Source organism: Leucoraja erinacea, chromosome 15 (genome assembly GCF_028641065.1).
Source record: "Leucoraja erinacea ecotype New England chromosome 15, Leri_hhj_1, whole genome shotgun sequence".
NCBI classification, from domain to species: domain Eukaryota; kingdom Metazoa; phylum Chordata; class Chondrichthyes; order Rajiformes; family Rajidae; genus Leucoraja; species Leucoraja erinaceus.
In genome coordinates, this window is record NC_073391.1 from 38,918,725 (window position 1) to 38,940,548 (window position 21,824).

The 21,824-nt window shown below is 43.7% G+C and overlaps 1 protein-coding gene across 16 annotated transcripts in view; it reads left to right on the forward strand.

Annotated features, from left to right (window-relative positions):
- Positions 1–21,824, forward strand: part of ank3b (ankyrin 3b) — a 287,522-nt gene that overhangs the window by 228,617 nt on the left and 37,081 nt on the right. For 11 of the 16 annotated variants that reach the window (XM_055647217.1, XM_055647218.1, XM_055647209.1 and 8 more), the window contains 8 exons: positions 3,639–3,850; positions 7,567–7,768; positions 9,979–10,075; positions 10,693–10,921; positions 13,113–13,238; positions 16,155–16,277; positions 16,701–16,727; positions 18,090–18,174. In XM_055647217.1, coding sequence (XP_055503192.1) covers positions 3,639–3,850; positions 7,567–7,768; positions 9,979–10,075; positions 10,693–10,921; positions 13,113–13,238; positions 16,155–16,277; positions 16,701–16,727; positions 18,090–18,174 — 1,101 coding nt within the window. The remainder of the gene's footprint in view (positions 1–3,638; positions 3,851–7,566; positions 7,769–9,978; positions 10,076–10,692; positions 10,922–13,112; positions 13,239–16,154; positions 16,278–16,700; positions 16,728–18,089; positions 18,175–21,824) is intronic. The other 5 variants (XM_055647212.1, XM_055647216.1, XM_055647223.1 and 2 more) reach the window with 1 other exon arrangement.

The window sequence follows — 21,824 nt, forward strand, 5'->3', positions numbered from 1 at the left end:
CACAATTAGAATAAAGGGGAGGACATGTAAGACAGAGTTGAGAAAAAACTTTTTCACCCAGAGAGTTGTGAATTTATGGAATTCCCTGCCACAGAGGGCAGTGGAGGCCAAGTCACTGGATGGATTTAAGAGAGAGTTAGATAGAGCTCAAGGGGCTAGTGTAGTCGAGGGATATGGGGAGAAGGCAGGCACGGGTTATTGATAGGGACGATCAGCCATGATCACAATGACTGGTGGTGCTGGCTCGAAGGGCCGAATGGCCTCCTCCTGCACCTATTTTCTCTGTTTCTATGACTTGGGTTAGGTCGCATTTGCAGAATCGTGTGCAGTTCTGGCAACTCCATTGCAGAAAGGATGTGGAGGCTTTGGAGAGAGTGCAGAAGAGGTTTACCAAAATGCTTCCTTATTAGCTACAAGGAGAGAATTGGACACAAGTGGATTGTTTTCTCTGGAACATCAGAGCTTGAAGAAAGACATGATAGAGGGACATAAAATTGTTGGAGGCACAGAAAGTAAAGACAGTCAGAATCTTTCTCCAAGGACGGAAATGTCAAAAACTGGAGGACATAGCTTTAAGATGAGAGGGACTAAGTTTACAGGAGATGTGCGGGGCAAGTTTGTCTTTTTCACAGAGAGTAGTGAGTGACTGTCCGAAGGGCCTTTTCTGTACAATTCCATGTGTAGGAAGGAACTACAGATTATATATTTCTACCAAAGATAAGACACAAAATGCTGGAACAATTCAGCGGGTCGGGCAGCATTTCTGGAGAAAAGTAATGGGTGACATTTTGGGTTGAAAGCCTTCTACTGATTGAGAGTCAGGGGAGAGAGGAAACGAGGTACTAAAAGGTACAGAACAAAGAGCTGACACCGATGACTTAAGCACGGTGGAAGCCACAATGGTCCATTATTGGCTGTGGAGGGTCCTTATAAATACAAGTTGTTCTCCGTACTGATGGAAGTGATCATTTTATAAATTTGCTATCTCATCATGACTGTGCACTGTCATGTTATCTTTGACTACCCTCCTACAGAGGATGAGCAAGAATTGACCTAAACTGCAGATAGTTACAGCAGTCAAATTTGTGGAAATACTGATGACACCAGACGGGGTGATTGCAACAGCATTATAATGCTCTGGGTAATTCAGAAGAAACAGGATTGCAAGTATGTGTAAGAAAGAATAGCAGATGCTGCATTAAACCAAAGATAGACACAAAAAGCTGGAGTAACTCAGCGGGACAGACAGGCCGCATCTCTGGAGAGAAGGAAAGGTTGACGTTTTGGGTCGAGACACTTCATCAGAAAAAGAGCCTCGACCCAAAACGACACCCGTTCCTTCACTCTAGGAATGCAAGTATTGAGGGTTGCCCGTCGTAGATCTGCCGATAGATAACAAATTGCTGGAATTGGACATGTATGTTACTGTAAAAATAATAATATTAACAGCAGGAATATGCGGCACACTGCTGAGTCAGGAAATAGTGGAATGAAGAAATCCGTGTATGTGAGTGCAGTAAAACATTTGATTTCGGGGCGGCACAATGGCACAGCCGTAGAGTTGCTGCTTTACCCCGCCAGAGACCCAGGTTAGATCCTGACTACGGGTGCTATCTGTGCGTGGTTTGTACGTTCTCCCCGTGACCTGCGTGGGTTTTCTCCAGGTGCTCCGGTTTCCTCTCACACTTTCTTCTTCCTGCCTCCCCACCCTACATCAGTCTGAAGAAGGGTTTCGGCCCAAAATGTCGCCAATTTCCTTCGCTCCTTAGATGCTGCGAGTTTCTCCAGCACTTTTGTCTACCTCGGGTTTATAGCTTAATTGGCTTTGGTAAAATTGTAACTTGGCCCTGTAGGTTAGCGTTAGTATGCGGGATTGGACTCAGTGAGCCGAAGGGCCTGTTTCCGTGCTGTACCTCTAAACTAAACTAAACCACAGCTAAAGTAGGAGGATGGTCAGAGAGTATATGACGGTGCTGTTGGTAAAAACTGATGAGATAGCGAATGTACAAAACAATTACTTCCATCAGTACTTGTATTTATAATTTTTAAAAAAGCAAAGTTATAGAAACATCCATCGGGTCTGGCAAAGAATCAGAGTTAATGTTTTTTCTCTCCAAGGATGCTGAATAACTTGCTGAATATTTCCGGCTTGTTCTGTTTTTGTTTCGGGTTTACAACGACAAGAGTTATTTTTAGCGTCAGGTTTTTTTTTTAATGCTATTATTTGTTTTCATACCAAGTCTTTCATAAGATACCCTGCAGTGCTCCACTGAAGTATTTTTGGACAAAGAAATTGGCACAAAGGGAATATTTAGGTTTTTAATTCCTCTTTGAGTCCCAGGAATATGATCGTACCTTCCAAAAATATGTTGGACTGCTAATTTATCTTAAGGAGGGTGGAAGTCTGAAAATTTGTTTTTAAAGAGTGCCCATAAAGTGAATAGAGAGGTGGATAGGCTTGTGGAACAACAAGCCAAGCTTAAAGTTTTGACATTTATGGTATCAGTCGCCAGCATATGAATGATCAGGTGTAACCATGTTCATGAGGCCAGGAGCGGCCCAGTGGCGCAGCGATAGAGTTGCCGCCCTACAGCGCCAGAGACCCGGGTTCAATCCTGACCATGGGTGCTGTCTGTACGAGGCTGGTGCATTCTCCCCGTGACTGTGGGTTTCCTCCAGGTGCTTTGGTTTCCTCCCACATTCCAAAGACGTGCAGGTTTGTAGGTTAATTGGCTTTGGTACAAATTGTCCCTCGCCCCCCCAGTAGGATAGTGCTGGTGTATGAGGTGACTACTGGTCGGAGCGGACTTGGTGGGCCGAAGGGCCCTTTTCTGCCCTGTATCTGTAAAGTCTAAAGTAAAGCAGGAGCTTGGTCACGAGGGACAAAGCAGAGGGAAACTAGAGATATGGAAAGGTACAAAGAACAGATGAATAAACAGGTTATGAAAAGAACAACTCAAAGACAGCGCTGATGATCAAGGAAAGGTGAACCCACAATGTCCATTGGTGGCTGAGGAAAAGGTGATAATGGGGGAATATGAACTGTGAAACCAGGCAGGTTGACAATGAAACTAGTAGGGCAACTAAGGTGGGGGAGGGATGGAGAGAGAGGGGATGTAAGGGTACTCTAAATTAGAGAAATCAATATTCATACCACTTGGTAGTAAGCTGGACTTTGCCTCTTCCCTGACTCTGTCTGAAGAAGGGTCTCGACCCGAAATGTCACCTATTCCTTTTCTCCAGAGATCCTGCCTGATCCGCTGAGTTACTCCCAGCATTTTTATGACTATCTAACGAAGATTGATATTCTTTCCTTCAGAACATTAGGAACTAGACAGGTTGAATTGTCAATCTGATGTTTTCCCAGTCGCCACTATTGATACAAATTTATTCCAGACTTATCTGATTGCTAACCTATGTTCAGACGTGTCTAAGATCAATTTTCCAGACCTAGTCAATGGCTCTAACTCGTGGCCTGATGATGTATTGTAATTTTCACCAGTTTATTAAAAAAAAAAAAATGATGAATGAAAACTATTCAGTCTGACACCTTTTTGGAAGGCAATGATGAAAGATGGCATTTATCGAAGGCAAAAAGCGCTCTCAAAAACTGCCGTCTCGGGTGTGTTCCCATTTAGAGCTCGACAGCCCCGAAGAGCTGGAGAAGAAGCGCATCTGCCGCGTGGTCACCAAGGACTTTCCCCAGTACTTTGCTGTTGTGTCTCGGATCAAGCAAGAGAGTAACCAAATGGGGCCGGAAGGAGGGATGTTGAGCAGCACCACCATTCCAAGCGTGCAAGCATCCTTCCCGGATGGAGCCTTGACCAAAAGAATCCGAGTGGGGCTACAGGTAAGTGGGCGTTTAACTTTTAAGAAAGAACTGCAGATGCCGGTAAAATCGAAGGGAGACGCAACATGCTGGAGAAACTCATCGGGTGAGGCAGCATCTCTGGAGAGAAGGAATTGGCGACGTTTCGTGTCGAGACCCTTATTCAGTCTGAAGAAGGGTCTCGACCCGAAACTTCACCAATTCCTTCTCTCCATAGATGCTGCCTCACCCGCTGAGTTTCTCCAGCATTTTGTGCCTACCTTGGGCGTTTAACTTGCTTTGCCAAATGTTGGAATGGTGGAAGCACTGGTTAGAGTCTTGGAACAAGAAATTAGAACTTCTACACCATGCGAATATCAATCAATTCAATTATTTTTAAATTAGCATTCATTTAGTTCACAAAATATAACTTGGCTACAGAAAGGCAACTGACAGAAAAGGCATGGAGGAGATTTAAATTATGAAGGGTTTTAATCGGGTCCAAGGGAAAAGGTTGATCATAAGTGATAGTAAGATTTCGGCCATTCGGCCTATCAAGTCTACTCCGCCATTCAATCATGGCTGATCTATTTCTCCCTCCTAACCCCATTTTCCTGCCTTCTCCCCTTAACCCCTGACCCCCAAGAATCTTTCTCTGCCTTAAATATATCCACTGACTTGGCCTCCACAGCCTTCTGTGGCAAAGAATTCCACAGATTCACCACCCTCTGACTAAAGACATTTCTCCTTCTTCTGCTTCCTAAAAAAAGGTGCCAGGTCAGCCAGGAGAAAAGGGCATTTAATTAAAGACGTCCTTGAATTCTGAGGCTGTGATCTCTAGTCCTAGACTGTCCCACTAGTGAAAAGATCCTCTCCACATCCACACTATCCAAGCCTTTTGCTATTCTGTACCAGACCAGGTCTAGCCTTGGCAACTGCATTGTCGAACACTTGGGCTCAGTCCGCCGAGGCCTACGGAATGTCCCGGTTGCTAACCATTTTAACACCTGTTTTCTCCCATTCTCCCCCCCCCACTTGCCCCTTTGCCATGGATACACAATTCGCAACTTTTCTATCCCTGAGCGTCGCAACTCTCTATCTTCATGGGCCCACAACTGTCTCCTCATCTCTGGCCTTTGCCCAATAATCAGCCTAACAAATAGCCCCCTCGCTTGTGTTCACCTATTAGCGGCCCTGCTCCCCTCCTCCATCTCCCTCCCCTACCCCCGCTATTCCAGCTTTCTTTCCTGCCCCCCCCCCCCCCCCTACAATCAGTCTGAAACAGGGTTCTGACTTGAAACGTCGCCTGTCCATGTTCTCCAAAGATGCTGCCTGACCTGTTGAATTACTCCAGCATTTAGTGTCAGTCCTCAAATGGAATGAAGGGCTGGTCAATGAGACCAACTTTGCGCTGATCCCCAAAGTGCAACTTCCTTTTGCTGTACCTCGGTACAATTAACAATAATAAACCTGAACCCAAACCAATAACTTGACCAGTCCCCAATGGCACACCAACATTTCTGCAACATAATCACAATCCACAGACCATATACCAAAGTAGAGGCACACTGTGTGACTGCCTTTATATCTTTATTATAGCATGGTTTTCTGTATTCATAATTTCTGAAGAATGGTTTAGATATTATTATCACATGTACAATGAAAAGCTGTGTTCTGTATTCTATTCAATCAGATCAGATAATACTATATATAAATACCATTCAAGTCAATCTCGAGTACAATAGATGGAGTAAAGGAGGAAGGAACACAGTGCAGAATATAGTTCTCAGCATTGCAGCACATGAGTTCCACAGACAAAGTCCAATGTCTGCAATGGGGTAGAGGTGATTCAGACAGTACCCAGGTGGAAGCCTGATAACAGAGGGGAGGAAACTGTTCCTGGGTCTGGTGGTGTGTGCATTCCAGCTTCGTTATCTTCAGGGCAGCATAATAGCACAATGGCAGAGTTGCTGCCTTACAGCGCCAGAGGCCCGGGTTCGATCCTGACTACGGGTGATTGCCTCTACAGAGTTTGTACGTTCTCCCAGTGACCTGCGTGGGTTTTTTTCCCCAAGATCTTCGGTTTCCTCCCGCACTCCAAAGGTGTACCGGTTTGCAGGTTAATTGGCTTGGTATAAATGTAAATTGTTCCTTGTGTGTTAGTGTGCGGGGATCGCTGGTCAGCACGAACCCGGTGGGCCGAAGGGCCTGTCTCCGCGCTGTATCTCTAAACTAAACTTCTGCCCAACAGTAGCGGGGAGAAGAAGGAATGACTGGGGTTGGACAAGTATTTGAAATGGGCCAAAATAATGAATGGCATTTGAATTATACCTTAATTTCACGATGTAAATCAATCTGTCAATAGTGTAGCTTCCCTGGTGCAGACAACTGCAGAAAGATGATGCAATTTGTGAAAGTGCTTGCTGGTCCATTTAGATTCTTTCCCATAATGAGCTCATCGTTCCGACTCCTCCAGACACGCACAACTGTTCCTGACGGATTTGCCAACTTTCCTTGGAATTATAACTTTTTGGAGTGGTGTCATATTCCCGCCTCACAGGAATCTTGCAGAGCTAAAGGTTAATAGGTCATGAAGTGCAAAGCCCACAACTTCCCATTGATCCCAAAATGCTTCCTGGTTTACACAGTAGTTCATTCAGTTGCAAATTATTTTACATCTCGTCTCTGTTTGTGCGACAGGATAAAATAATTCATCTCGTAAAACCCCAGAGGAAATCTTCCCTTTGAGGAAGTCCCAGCAAGGGATAGATAGTCTCACTGACCAGCCATTCCTTTTGAGGCTGTTTCCTATTTTAAATTAAGGACTCTTGAGTTAATACTTTTAGTTTACTTCTGGGAGGTCCTTTTTACAGATTGGTGAGGAGGGTTCGGGTTTTGTAAGCTGAGTCCAGGTTTAAAGATGCAGTGCGCAAACAGGCCCTTCAGCCCACCGAGTCGGCGCCGACCAGCGATCCCCGCACGCTAACACTATCATGCACATGCGATGGACAATTTATAATTTTATCAAGCCAATTAACCTACAAACCTAAATGCCTTTGGAGTGCCGGAACTCCCGGAGAAAAACCACGCAAGTGATGGGAAGAATGTACAATCTCTGTACCGAGGACTGAGATGAGAAAAACATTTTTCATACAGAGAGTGGTGAATCTCTGGAATTCTCTGCCACAGAATGTAGTTGAGGCCAGTTCATTGGCTATATTTAAGCGGGAGTTAGATGTGGCCCTTGTGGCTAAAGGGACCAGGGGGTATGGAGAGAAGGCAGGTACAGGATACTGAGTTGGATGATCAGCCATGATCATACTGAATAGCGGTGCAGGCTCGAAGGGCCGAATGGCCTACTCCTGCACCTATTTTCTATGTTTCTATGTAGTCAGGTTCAAACCCGGGAGAGAGAGTTGTGAATCCGTGGAATTCTCTGCCACAGAAGGCAGTGGAAGCCAATTCACTGGACGTCTTCAAGAGAGAGTTCGATATAGCTCTTCGGGCTAATGGAATCGAGGGATATGGGGAAAAAGCAGGGACAGGGTACTGATTTTGGATGATCTGCCGTGGTCATATTGAATGGCAGTGCTGGCTCGAAGGGCCGAATGACCTACTCCTGCACCTATTTTCCATGTCTCTGGCGCTGTACAGGCAGCGAATCTACCACTGCGCCATCGTGCCGCCCACATTGCTTGTGGTGACGCACCCGGTATATATTTATCTCATTTAAACGTTGTTTTGTGCTTGTTCTGCAGGCCCAGCCAGTCCTGGATGAACTTGTGAAAAAGATCCTTGGGAACAGAGCCACGTTTAGTCCCATTGTAACTGTGGAGCCTCGAAGAAGGAAATTCCACAAACCCATCACCATGACTATTCCAGTGCCATCTGCATCGGGAGATGTGGCAAATGGAAACCGAGGAGATGCTCCAAGCCTCCGGCTGCTGTGTAGTATAACAGGTAGGTTTGACCTGATCCTGTTCCCCTTAACAAAATTAATTGACGTACAGTGATATTGTGAGCATGAAATAGTTGCTCAACTCAAATCTTCAGTCAGAGGGTGGTGAATCTGTGGAATTCTTTGCCACAGAAGGCTGTAGCGGCCAAGCCAGTGGATATTTTTAAGGCAGAGATAGATAGTTTCTTGATTAGTGCGTGTGTAGGAGGTTATGGAGAGAAGACACCGGCAGGAGAATGGGGTTAGGAGGAAGAGCTAGATCAGCCACGATTGATTGGCAGAGTAGACTTTGGACCGAAAGCCCTAATTCTGCTCCTATCTCCTGTGATCTTATGATCAACTGCATAGTGTCCTTATCCTGGGTGAAGATATTACCAGCAGGGCTAGCCAGCATTTATTGCCCATCCTGAATTGTATTGTGTTTAGTTTAGATTAGAGATACAGCCAACCAGCGATCCCCTCATTTTCCTACACACACTGGGGATAGTTTACATTTATATCAAGCCAATTAACCTACATCCCTTTCGAGCGTGGGTGGAAACCGAAGATCTCGGAGAAAACCCACGCGGTCATGGGGAGAACGTGCAAACTCCATGCAGGCAGCACCCGTAGATGGGATGGAACCCGGGTCTCTGGCGCTGTAAGGCAGCATTTCTACCGCTGCGCCATTGTGGCGCCCAGTGCTTTGAAACGTTGATGCAAGGCAGCAACTAGAATTGCCGTGTATGTAGCGATGAATCTATTCCCATGGCAGCAGTAAGTGGAGAGTTTGCAGATTTAGAGCCAGTGGTGATTAAAGAATGGACAACATGTTCCTTTATCAGGATTTTACGACTCGGAGTTAGATGGTAGTGTTCCGATACACCTCATAGAGCCAAAGGGGACAAAACAGGCCCTTCGGCCCAACTCTTCCAATGCTGACCAAGGTGCCGCATCTTAGCCGGTCTTTGGCACATAGTCCTGCACAAGAAACACAAAGGGCGGCACAGTGCCACAGCGTTAGAGTTGCTGCCTTACTGTGCCTGAGACCCGGGTTCGATCCTGACTAAGGGTGCTGTCTGTATGGAGTTTGTATGTTCCCCTTGTGACCGCGTGGGTTTCCTACGGGTGCTCTTTTTTTCCTCCCGCACTCGAAAGACGTGCAAGTGTATAGGTTGATTGGCTTCTGTAAAATTGGCGTTAGGTAGAACTAGTGTACGGGGTGATTGTTTGTTGCTGCAGACTCCGTGAGCCAAAGGGCCTGTTTCCACGCTGTATCTCTAAACTAAACAATGCCACTTACTGCTGTTCAGGTGGCACAGGCTGCGAGTTTAGGAGGTGCTCTTGACAAAACTTTGCTGCAAGTTATTGCATTGGATGCTGCAAGTGTTGCATTCTGTAACTGTTGTATCTCTAGTTCTGGGAAGGGATATTTCTGAAAGCAGATGTAAGATGAAGAACATAGTTAAAGTCCAAGGGTGGTCTGCTGCATTCTGATGATAGATAGTGATGATAGATAGTCTGGATTTTCTGTAGGTTGGGGTTTGGATATAAAAGTTTAATCCACCAGGTAAACCTGGCCTACTGTACGCGGCAAGATGGCGCACTGGCAGAGTTGCTGCCTTACAGCACCAGAGACCCAGGTTTGATCCTGCCTACGGGTGCTGTCTGTACAGGGTTTGTACGTTCTCCACGTGACCTGCGTGGGTTTTCTCCGGATGCTTCGCTTTCCTCCCACATTCCAAAGACGGACAGGTTTGTAGGTTAATTGGCTTGATAAAACTGTAAATTGACCCTAGTGTGTAAGATAGTGTTTGTGTGCAAGGATCGCTAGTCGGCGTGGACTCAGTGGGCTGAAGGGCCTGTTTCTGCACTGTATCTCTGAACTAAACTGAACCACCAATTGCATAAGTTTCAACTGTGGAATATATTGGGATTTCAGATGTTGATGAATGTCACTATTCCTGTATAGTCACTTCGACGGATGTCCTGAATCCCTTTAGTCACAGAGAGTGCATCTCTGGAGTGACGTTTTGGGTGGGGTCTGAAGAAGGATTCGGACACGAATCTTCACCCTTCCTTTTTGTCCAGAGATGCTGCCTGAACCGCTGAGTTAGTGCAGCACTTTGTGTCTACCTTCGGTATATACCAACATCTGGAGTTCCTTTCTGCACATTCCTGAATCCCCTTGTTCACTGGACATGACATCTTCCACTTTCTTTCTCATTGCTAGGGGGCACATCACCTGCACAGTGGGAAGACATAACCGGAACAACACCATTAACCTTTGTCAACGAAGGGGTTTCTTTCACAACAAATGTCTCTGCCAGGTACAGTTTAACATTTTCTTTTATACAGCAAATGTGTTCTGTAAGGCATGCAAGACAAAAAAAAAAGTTCCACACAATTTATTTGTTGACCTTGCAGCACTGCAGTGAGTAAATCACAATTAATTGCTATTGTGGTTAATATTGTGGTTATAAAGGTTATATACACAAAACAATAATGGAATTTGCTACTTTTTGTTCATTTCTATGAACCATTCTGGGGAACAGCACTCGAGAATTGTAGGTGCAAAAAGCCTTTACTGCTACTGCATAAAACTATTCCTGCTACTTCCTGTATTTGTGCTTCCAGTGTATAAAAATAATAAGTGATAATCGTAATGAATAGTTCAAAGATTCCAAAAGTGGGGAAAGTCACTCCTATTGAACCCGTCCTTTACAAGCATTTAACCAGAGAAGCTGTTTTGTCGATTTTTGATTTTGATAATTGTTAAGAGTTGAAAGAAGTGTTTAAAGAAACAATGGTCAGTAAAATATTCATATGGCCCAACTTTGCGAATAATTTGTGATCTCCAGTTCTAAATGGTCTTGCGCGTGAACATGACTGCGTTCAATGCCCTCCAAAGATCTCATTGACCTCGTGTGTGTCGTTTCCTGCACAGGTTTTGGCTTGTCGATTGTCATCAGGTGCCAGAAACGGTTAGCTTAGCCACTCAGCTCTACAGGGAATTAATCTGTGTCCCCTACATGGCCAAATTTGTTGTATTTGCCAAAATGCACGACCCAGTGGAAGCCCGTCTGCGTTGCTTCTGTATGACCGACGACAAAGTTGACAAGACGTTAGAGCAGCAGGAAAACTTCACAGAAGTGGCTCGGAGCAAAGACATTGAGGTACGCTTTCAAGCAATTGGTGTGGTTTCTATTGCGTGTCAGCTCACTACAGGCCGCAAGGGCGATTTTGTGATGGCGATAATAGGTGATGAAAGCACAGAACCAAGCCCGACTCGTCCATGCCAACCTAGATGGTTGTCTACACCAGCGGTTCCCAACCTTTTTTAGCTCATGGCCCCCTTGGGATCTTTTAATTTTTCTGTGCCCCCCCCCCCCCTGACATTATTAGCGGGAAAAAAGTACTTCAATATTATAATACCTTCCATAAAAATATCAGTGTCTATTAATTGCACATATGTTCTCTTTTATTCTATTCCACAAACATCAAAAATATTTCAACTACATAGATTTAAATTTATTTGAACTGAAATTTAGGAGGCAACAGGGTGGTAGCTCTGTGCCCCCCTTCATTGAACCTGTGGCCCCCTAAATCCCCAATTTTTTTTCTGTGGCCCCCCTGAAATTTGCCATGGCCCCTTTGTGGCCATATAACCCCAGGTTGGGAATCACTGGTCTACACTATGCTTGCATTTGGCTCGTATCCCACTGTTCCTTTCCTATCTAATAGCTTTTTGTTCTCCAGTATCTCCCCTACCTTGGGAGAAAGGCCATCTCTTTCGATCCTACCTAATCCTTTGTAAATTTTATCAACCGTCAGCCTCTTGGGCTCCAGTTAGACCAATCCCAGCCTATCCCACCTCTTCTGGTAACCAAACCCCTCCATTCCAGGCAACATCCTGAGGATTCTATTCTGCCCCCATTCTCACAAGATCACACCCTTTCTATGTTATGAACATGTTTCACATTTTAATAGTTTGGTTTTAATAGCTTTGATTTTATTTTAATGTCAATAACAGACATGTGAAAGTTTATACACAAATAAAACCTTTGCTGAGCCTATAGAGGCACAAGGCAAGGAAACGGGGCCATTCTAGCCCAACATGTTCTTGTCAACCAGTTTTCATCTGATGAGAACTTCGAGAAGAGCACCACTTTTTTTTTTCAAAGCGTAGGGACGATCTGGATTAATCGGCATTGCTAGAGAGATATTTGGAGCTCTCAAGGCCATGACTGATTATTTTTATTAGTGAGAACATTCAGGGACAAGAAACGGGTAATGTTGAGACATCAGCCATGATTTAATGAAAGTGTGCAACAGACATGATTGAATAACTGTCTTTCAACTGATTCCTGAATGGAAGTCTCAAGGGCCTGTCCCACTTGGCGATTTTTTTTCGGCGACTGCCGGCATCATTAACTGACGTATCAGGTCACCGAAAAATATGCGGCGTGACGCAGCGCGGTGACATATGATGCAGCGTGATGATGTATGACATGCCGTGTTTTTTTAAAGTGTCGCAACTTTTTTTCTCGCTGCTGGATTTTGAAATGTTCAAAATCTTTTGGTGACACTGATATGGCGGGGGCAGTCGCCGAAAAAATAGCCAAGTGGGACATGCCCTTCACTTTTTGTAATGCTGAGTTTAGGCTTCAGACAGGAAGGCAGCCGGTATCGCCTCAGCATGGTGGCCTAATAGGGGAAAGTAAACTCTTTCTCGCTTCCCATTCGGTCTGTTGTTCTTCAAGGGCTGCTCCCATTCCCACTAAACGCACCCAGGGCTGCTCCTGGCACCTGGGCCATGAATATCAGCTTCCAATCTATAGAAATGCTGGAATGGGTGGAACCTGCTATGGGTTCCATCCCAGCGTCTGGGCAGGCTCCCTCATAAAGTTAAGTAATTAAAAGTAGGCTTTGAGAAATTCTCTATTGGCGGCTGTTTTTATGAAACACAGGTTTAAAGGGATTGAAATTATGTTCTTAAGAGCCATACAGCACAGAAACAGGCACTTTGGCCCAACTCGTACATGCTAACCAAAATGCCCATCTAAGCCCTTTGCACTGCGGGTGACCCGGTCAATGAGGTCATAAGTGATAGGAGCAGAATTAGGCCACTCTGCCCATCAAGTCTACTCTACCATTCAATCATGGCTGATCTCTCTCCCTCCGAATCCCATTCTCCTGCCTTCTCCCCTTAACTGCTGACACCCGCACTTGGAAAGTTAAAATATCCCACTGATATTACCCTAATACTATTACAGGACAGCAAACCATTAACTGCCTTTACATCAAGATGACTAACTATTCTTTGGTCAATGTGTTTATTTGTAACCTTGCAATGATAACCAACAGGTTCTAGAAGGTAAACCCATCTACGTGGATTGCTATGGAAACTTGGCTCCTCTAGCCAAAGCAGGCCAGCAGCTTGTATTCAACTTTTATGCTTTCAAAGAAAATAGATTGCCCTTTGGTGTGAAGGTAAGACGATGACGACGTCAATTTTGCATTGATTTGTACATCACATTTGCATTCCATGACACTTCAGAGGAACGTAGTCGGGCAACCGAAAGAGATCTCGATATAGAAGGAAAGAACTAGGATAACTGGCCGAACGTTTGGTCAAGAACTAGTTGAGTTGGTTCAGTAGAGAGAAGTCTTATCTAAATATCCCAATGGTCCTGGATTCGAGTATCAGCACAAAACAAGGCCTCTGATTTAGATGGACATAATTTGGTGGTTCGAAGTGTGTGTGGCATTGTCCAGCTTTCGAATGAAAACGTAAACCAAGATCTAATTTTCCTCACCAAATGGACAGTTTTCAAAGAAATGGGAGGATATCTCCCAATTTCCAGCAAACATCTGTCCATCAACTAATTAGGGTGTCAACAAGCCCACCTGCCCCATTGCTTTGATTGTCAGGGCTTCACCACTAGATTTGGTGGTAGGACCAGCTCTAGGAGCAAGGGGGAGGAGAGGGGGTGGAAGGGGTGGGAAGCAGGTGGTCAGATGTACCAAAATCCAACTCTGGCTTGTTTCTACCTCAAAGAATTGAGCACAATCTGGCCCATTGTAATGACTCCAATTTAATCATAGACACACACATCGTATCGCCTGGAAACAGACCTTTTGGCCCACTGAGTCCACACTGACTGTCATGCACCTATTTCGACTAATTAAGTTTTAAGATAACTAATATTCCCATCAACTCCTCCAAGACCTCACCAATCATATGCACGTGGCAACTTATGGTGGCCAACCATAATTATAACCAACCAAACTGCATGCCTTTGGGGTGTGGGAGGAAATCAGTCTGCCTGCAGCAAGCGATCATAAGGAAACCGTGCAATCTTCACGCCATCAGCACTGGAGGTCAGGATTAAACTCGTGTTGTTAAGTTATGTGACAGCAGCTCTTCAAACGGCACCTCAAAGCTGCCTCTGCCAATGTCATAGTTGTGAAGAAGTATATAAAGGAGGAAAGAAAGTGGGAGACGGTTAGGGTGGGATATAAAAAGTTTAGAATCTCGAAGTTGAAGACACAGCATAAAGAGAGGAGTGAGGACTACCAGTCATTTACTTATTAGACTCTGATGTTCAGATGAGTATGATGATTCTTAATGCCAGTCCCCTATCCTCAGGTGAATGTAACAGTTATTGTATTTTATTTTAAAAAAGCAGAAGACGGCAAGGTAGCGCAATGGTAGAGTTGCTGCCTTACAGCACTTGCCGAGCCAAAGACCCGGGTTGGACCCCGACTACGGGTTTGTACGTTCTCCCCTTGACTGCGTGGGTTTTCTCCGAGAAGTTCGGTTTCCTCCCACACTCCAAATGCGTACAGGTTTGTAGGTTAACTGGCTTGGTATAAATGTAATTTGTCCGTAGTGTGTGTAGGATAGTGTTAATGTGTGGGGACCACTGGTCGGTGCAGACTCGGTGGGCCGAAGGGCCTGTTTGTTTCCGCACTGTATCTCTAAACTAAACCATTTTATATGCAGTAGCTAAATAGAAAACCCTTTTCCAAACATACATTTGCACCTGACGTGTGGTACTTTGAGCCGATGAATCAATAGTCCTTAATGGTAAACTCAATTTATCTTCCATTATGGTGACTAATCCGATGCACATCATATTTATTGCCCTAAGGATAGGAGAATTGAATATCATGTGACAAATCAATGCGATAAATATAGTGCAGATCATAGAGAAGAGGTAAAAGAGAGGAGAACCTTCATTTTTAATAAGGCGATTGTGTCTTCAAAACCCGTGTTCTTTATGGCTAATTAAATCTGCCTGGTCTTGTTAAATTTTCAGCCATGAGTTGAGAGGCAGCAGTGTCCCATGAAAACCAAGGTAATGTGATGATCCACATAATTTTTGATGGTAGAATGCCCACATTCTTTGAAAGATAGCACTGGATCATTGAAGGAAAAGATGTGGTTTCAATGTAATATTTTATCAAAATGACATTGCACAGTGAGTGTCGAGAGTGTTTTATTATCCTCTGTCCCAGACAGAACAATGACATTCTTACTTGCAACAGCACAACAGATTATGTAAACATATCGCTCGGCTTTGCTGAGATCCTGGGTTGCACGGGATGGGGGCTTGTAGCAATGAAGCAAGAGGATATAACTCTGCTTTAGGCACTCTGTATCACCGTCATTAGCAATACACTGGAATAAAAGTCGGGCTCACTTCCATTATCCCATCAGTGGGCATCGATTTTAATTTCAAATGAATACACAAAGTGCTGGAGTAACTCACCGGGTTTGGCAGCATCTCTGAAGAAGATGGATGGATGAAGTTTTGAGTTGGGACACTCTGAAGAAATGTCCTGACCCAAGACATCATCTATCCATGTTCTCCAGTGAGCTGCTGAGTTACTCCAGTGCTTTGTGTCTTGTTTTGTAAATCAGCATCTGGAGTCCCCCGTATCCTTGATTGCAAATGAGCTCCCTTGAATGCTATTCATCCAATTCCCATAAAACTATCCTTTCTGCTATTCTGAGTTATGCTGCTATTTACTGATGGCTTTTGTACCAGTGGATAAACCCCACTGGGAATTGAATAGAAACTGTTCATCCCGCCCGATTACACATGGAACTTGTGCAGCCGACAGTACGGCCTTGCTGAAATGAAAGGCTAAAGACCAATCTGCTCACACCACCCAAACCCAATATAACGTCAGCTTCTGAATGGTTTCCTGAAGTGCTTCGAAATGGTTTTAAGCCACCTGAATGTGTGCAGCTGCCGATGCCATCGTGTGGTAGACACATACTCGGCACACAGAAACAAATGGGAAAGATTGTCGACTACTTGGAATGTGGCTCTCCAGGCCGGAGAGGTCAACAGTGTTTGTTACCAGTTGTAAATTTAAAGCGGTTCTTGTTTCTAGGTCAGAGACAACAGCCAGGAACCCTGTGGTCGTCTCTCATTCCTCAAGGAACCAAAAACTTCCAAAGGATTACCACAAGCAGCTATCTGTAATCTGAACATAACACTGCCAGCCCATAAAAAAGTATGTGGAAAGATTAATTCTGTTGGGGGAAGCTAGATAAATGACCTGAGTTTTTTTTTTTTAGAAAATACAAACACTAATTTCATAAAACGGACTGCATTGTTTTGACAAGTAATCATTAAAACATATTTTCTAGATTCTAGCATTGTTTTTTTTTAACTGAGTTTTTTGTCCTGCTGGTAATTTGGAGGCCAAAGTTCCTGCAGCGTTTTCCATCATTTGTTGTGGATTTTTATGTTTGGTAAATGTGGAAATTGAGTTTAATTTCTGTTTTGGTTTTGCTGGCTTTGGACTTGTTTTGATCTTGTGCTAATTGGCTTGCCTCTTGTACTCCCACTGAGTCCTTTTCACATCCTGACGTTTCTTTTCCCTGCTGTCCATTATAATACTCCTTGTCTCTACAATGCTCCTTGGGAACATAAGGAAGCCGAATCAGATCCAGAGGAAGAGGTAAAGGAAAATCTGATTATGTCTGAACTTGGTGATGACTATTAAGTTATTGCAGTGGACAAATTTTTTTTTTTTTTGCAATCGGACCTTTTAACGATAATAGTTCACCTGATGTTTCTCAGGTTGAATTAACTTCACCAAACTTCCAAGGCTAAGTGCAATAGAACGTAATGCATTTCTCAATTTGTACCAATTCTCGATGCAATGGGAAATAAAGGTTTTGTAATATTTTTTGATCCTATTTAATTTTGCTGAGGGTTAAAGATAGTTGTTAGGATTTCTGAAATAGTTCAGTGGAGTGAGTCTATGTCCATCTGTGTGCTTTTGGACGTCTGGTACAATGTTTTATGACGTAATTGTGTTGTTAGCAGGGAAAGAAAGCCTTTAATTTGTATTACTGAAAACTGGGTCAACTGCCATAGCTCAATAAATGCATCACAATGTATCTGCTTGTGGTCGCAATACACATTCTGTGTATCTTATGCTGGAATAGATCACTCTGCGTCAGCCGAAATATCAATTGCCTCCTGCAGTTTAATCAGCTTTGTATCCCCCTTGTTACCCCCCCACCAGCATTGTACACTAGAATGTTTATTGTAACCATATACTAAAAGCCACCAATTATAAAGTGCCTGAAGTTTCCAAATTATAACGCACACTTGTACTAAAAATGTATTAATTTAGTAACCCGATCCTTGTGTACTTGTAGCTAAACGTTTTCACTTGTGTCTATGTTGAGTGTTTGTGTTTACAACTTCCATTCTTGCTGTCTTTGTCCATGGCGTGCCCATACTGACCTCTTGTGAATCCCAACGATGCAGTAAGGGAGCCCTTATCGATAGGACATAGGTTCACTTTCTAGTGAGTTGCTGGCATTTCAACTTGATTGCCTTCATTCGTTGGACTGTTAGATGCAGGAAGCAGGAGCAACCCCTTCCCGCTAACCTTTTAGCTGAGTTTGGCATCGTGAACTCCATGGTCTGTACACTCTGCTCCTCCCAGCAGTGGGAGGAGGAATCGAGATAACGTCTTAATGGTGGCATTACTAAAGCCGGAAATAATAATTGGAAACAACTTGTAGCTTCCTTTTTAAAACATCCTGGATGGTGAGTGCAGTGTTTCTCTGCATTTCTATAACATGCATTTTTTTTTTTTAAATAACATGTGCATTGAAAAATGGGAGAGCGTGAATTGACTTCTCGATCGAGATCTTAAGCGGCATCATGTTGGCTTGGTGGGGTGTGAATGTGCAAATACACTTTCAGATAAATTACTTAAAAACGTAAACGTAATACGCAGATGAAAAAACTTCAGTTTGCATGAAAAAAAAAAACAAATGTTAACAAACCTTTTTCCTTCCAGGTCGAGAGAACTTCTGATCGACGCCAATCTTTTGCATCTATGGCTTTACGAAAGCGCTACAGCTATCTGGCAGAACCTGGAATGAGTGAGTCCACACTCCATTAATCTCCCTGGACAATGTTTGTCTTGCTTGAGTAAATTCCTATAGCGTTTTACCATTGTTACCACTGTTCAGGCGCACAGCTGGAAAGCAAGAACTGGCTTTAATTTGCAAATTCGTTCCGGTTACTTTTTATCATTTTGTTTATTTTCAATACCCATTTTTTTTTTTAAATCAAAATGATATATATAGATATATATATATATTTCATGTTGGTTGTCATTCATTCTTATATGATAGTTTCTCAATTCAGCTCCATGAAAGTTGGAAAGGCAGCACTTGTCCAGGTTGGACAGGTGTTTAATACAAGAATATTAAAATAACTGGTTTCGGCTAGCTATGACAAATTTCATGGGACTGTTCATTTTAAGATATCATGAAAGCACTCAATAGGAAAATTGAAACAAAATGAAATAATACATTTTCAAAGCACCTTTCATGAATCTGGCAAGTCTCAATGTGTTTTCTAACCATGTAATGACTTGGTCTATTCACTGTTACCTTTTAGGGACTTGACCAGCTAGCTGGACCCTTGTATTTGGCGACAGCATTGCACATAAATTAGAATATGATGTGTAGGAAGGAACTGCAGATGCAGGTTTACACCGAAAATAGACACAAAAAGCTGGAGTAACTCAGTGGGTCAGGCAGCATCTCTGGAGAAATGGAATAGGTGCCATTTCAGATCAAGACCCTTCTTCAGGCCGAGAGTCAGGGAAGAGGGAAACGAGAGATACGGAAAGGTACATAGAACAAATGAATGAAAGGCACACAAAAAAAGCAAGTCAATAGACAATAGGTGCAGGAGTAGGCCATTCGGCCCTTCGAGCCAGCACCACCATTCAATGTGATTATGGCTGATCATCCCCAATCAGTACCTCATTCCTACCTCCCCATATCCCCCGACTCCGCTATCTATAAGAGCCCTATCTAGCTCTCTCTTGAAAGTATCCAGAGAACCTGCCTCCACCGCCCTCTGAAGTAGAGAATTCCACAGATTCACACTCTCTCTGAGAAAAAGTGTTTCCTCGCCTCCGTTCTAAATGGCTTATCCCTTATTCTTAAACTCTGGCCCCTGGTTCTGGACTCCCCCAATGTCGGGAACATGTTTCCTGCCTCTAGCATGTCCAAACCCTTAATAATCTTATATGTTTCAATAAGACCCTTCTCATCCTTCTAAACTCCAGAGTATACAAGCCCAGCCGCTCCATTCTCTCAGCATATGACAGTCCCGCCATCCCGGGAATTAATCTTGTAAACCTACGCTGTACTCCCTCAATAACAAGAATGTCCTTCCTCAAATTAGGGGACCAAAACTGCACACAATACTCCAGGTGTGGTCTCACTAGGTCCCTATACAACTACAGAAGGACCTCTTTGCTCCTGTACTCAACTCCTCTTGTTATAAAGGCCAACATGCCATTCGCTTTCTTCACTGCCTGCTGTACCTGCATGCTTACTTTCATTGAGTGATGAACAAGGACCCCCCGATCCCGTTGTACTTCCCCTTTTCCCAGTTTGACACCATTTATATAGTAATCTGCTTTCCTGTTTTTTCCACCAAAGTGGATAACCTCACATTTATCCACATTAAACTGCACCTGCCCACTCACCCAACCTGTCCAAGTCACCCTGCATTCTCATAGCATCCTCCTCACAGTTCACACTGCCACCCAGCTTTATGTCATCTGCAAATTTGCTAATTTTACTTTGAATCCTTTCATCTAAATCATTGATGTATATTGTCAATGGCTGCGGTCCCAGCACCGAGCCTTGCGGTACCTCATTAGTCACTGCCTGCCATTCTGAAAGGGACCCGTTAATCCCTACTCTTTGTTTCCTGTCTGCCAACCAATTTTCTATCCATGTCAGTACTCTACTCCCAATAGCATGTACCCTAATTTTGCCCACTAATTTCCCATGTGGGACCTTATCCAATTCTTTCTGAAATTCCAGGTACACTACATCCACTAGCTCTCCCTTGTCCATTTTCCTAGATACATCCTCAAAAAAATTCCAGCAGATTAGTCAAGCATGATTTCCCCTTCATAAATCCGTGCTGACTCAGACCGATCCTGTTACTGCTATCCAAATGTGCCGCTATTTCATCTTTTATAATTGACTCCAGCATCTTCCCCACCACCGATGTCAGGCTAACTGGTCTATAATTCCCTGTTTTCTTTCATCCCCCATTCTTAAAAAGTGGGATAACATTAGCTACCCTCCAATCCACAGGAACTGATCCTGAATCTATAGAGCATTGGAAAATTATCACCAATGCATTCACAATTTCTAGAGCCACTTCCCTAAGTACTCTGGGATGGAGACCATCAGGCCCTGGGGTTTTATCAGTCTTCAGTCCCATCAGTCTAACCAACACCATTTCCTGCCTAATGTGGATTTCCTTCAGTTCCTCCGTCACCCCAGATCCTCTGGCCACTACTACATGAGGAAGATTGTTTGTGCCCTCCTTAGTGAAGACAGATCCAAAGTACCTGTTCAACTCATCTGCCATTTCCTTGTTCCCCATAATAAATTCACCTTTTTCAGTCTTCACGGGTCCAACTTTGGTCTTAACTAATTTTTTCCTCTTCACATACCTAAAGAAGCTTTTACTATCTTCCTTTATATTCTTGGCTAGCTTGCCTTCATACCTCATCTTTTCTCCCCATATTGCCTTTTTAGTTACCTTCTGTTGCTCTTTAACCATTACCCAATCCTCTTGCTTTCTGCTCATCTTTGCTACGTTGTACTTCTCTTTTATTTTATACTGAGCGTGACGTCCCTTGTCAGCCACGGTTGCCCCTTACTCCCCTTGGAATCTTTATTCCCCTTTGGCATGAACTAATCCTGCACCTTCTGTATTGTTCCCAGAAATACCTGCCATTGTTCTTCCACTGTCATCCCTGCTAGGGTATCTTTCCAGTCAACTTTGTCCAGCTCCTCCCTCATGGCTCCATAGTCCCCTTGATTCAACTCTAACACTGACACCTCCGATTTACCCTTCTCCCTCTCCAATTGTAGATTAAACTTAGACTTAGATCTTAGACTTAGATTAGACTTAGACTTAGATCCTTTATTTGTCATTATTTGTCACCTTGACCATATTATGGTCACTAACTCCTAATGGCTCCTTAACCTCAAGTTCCTTTATCAAATCTGGTTCATTACGTAACACTAAATCCAGATTTGCCTTCTCCCCCAATACAAGCTGCTCTAAGAATCCATCACGGAGGCACTCTACGAACTCCGTTTCTTGGGGTCCAGTACCAGTGCTTCCACACCACAAAAAAAAAAAAAAAATCCCTTAAATAGTATCCCAAATTTCCTGGAATTTGATGATATATCCTGAAATTTATGCCTTCCCCAACTGCGCATGTGCGACTGCCTCACAGTACTGCGCATGCGCAGATGGTCGTAAATATATATTTTTTTCCGCAAATCATCCCGTGGGCCGGATGCGTAAATTTCCCGAAATTATTTACTTTCCCTAAAATTACCTGAAGACAATCAGATTTTCTGGAATTTCGGGTAATTTCCTTCAACGTGGAAACACTGTCCAGTTGCAACCTGATTTTCCCAGTCTACCTGCATGTTGAAATCTCTCATATCAACCGTAGCATTACCTTTACTAC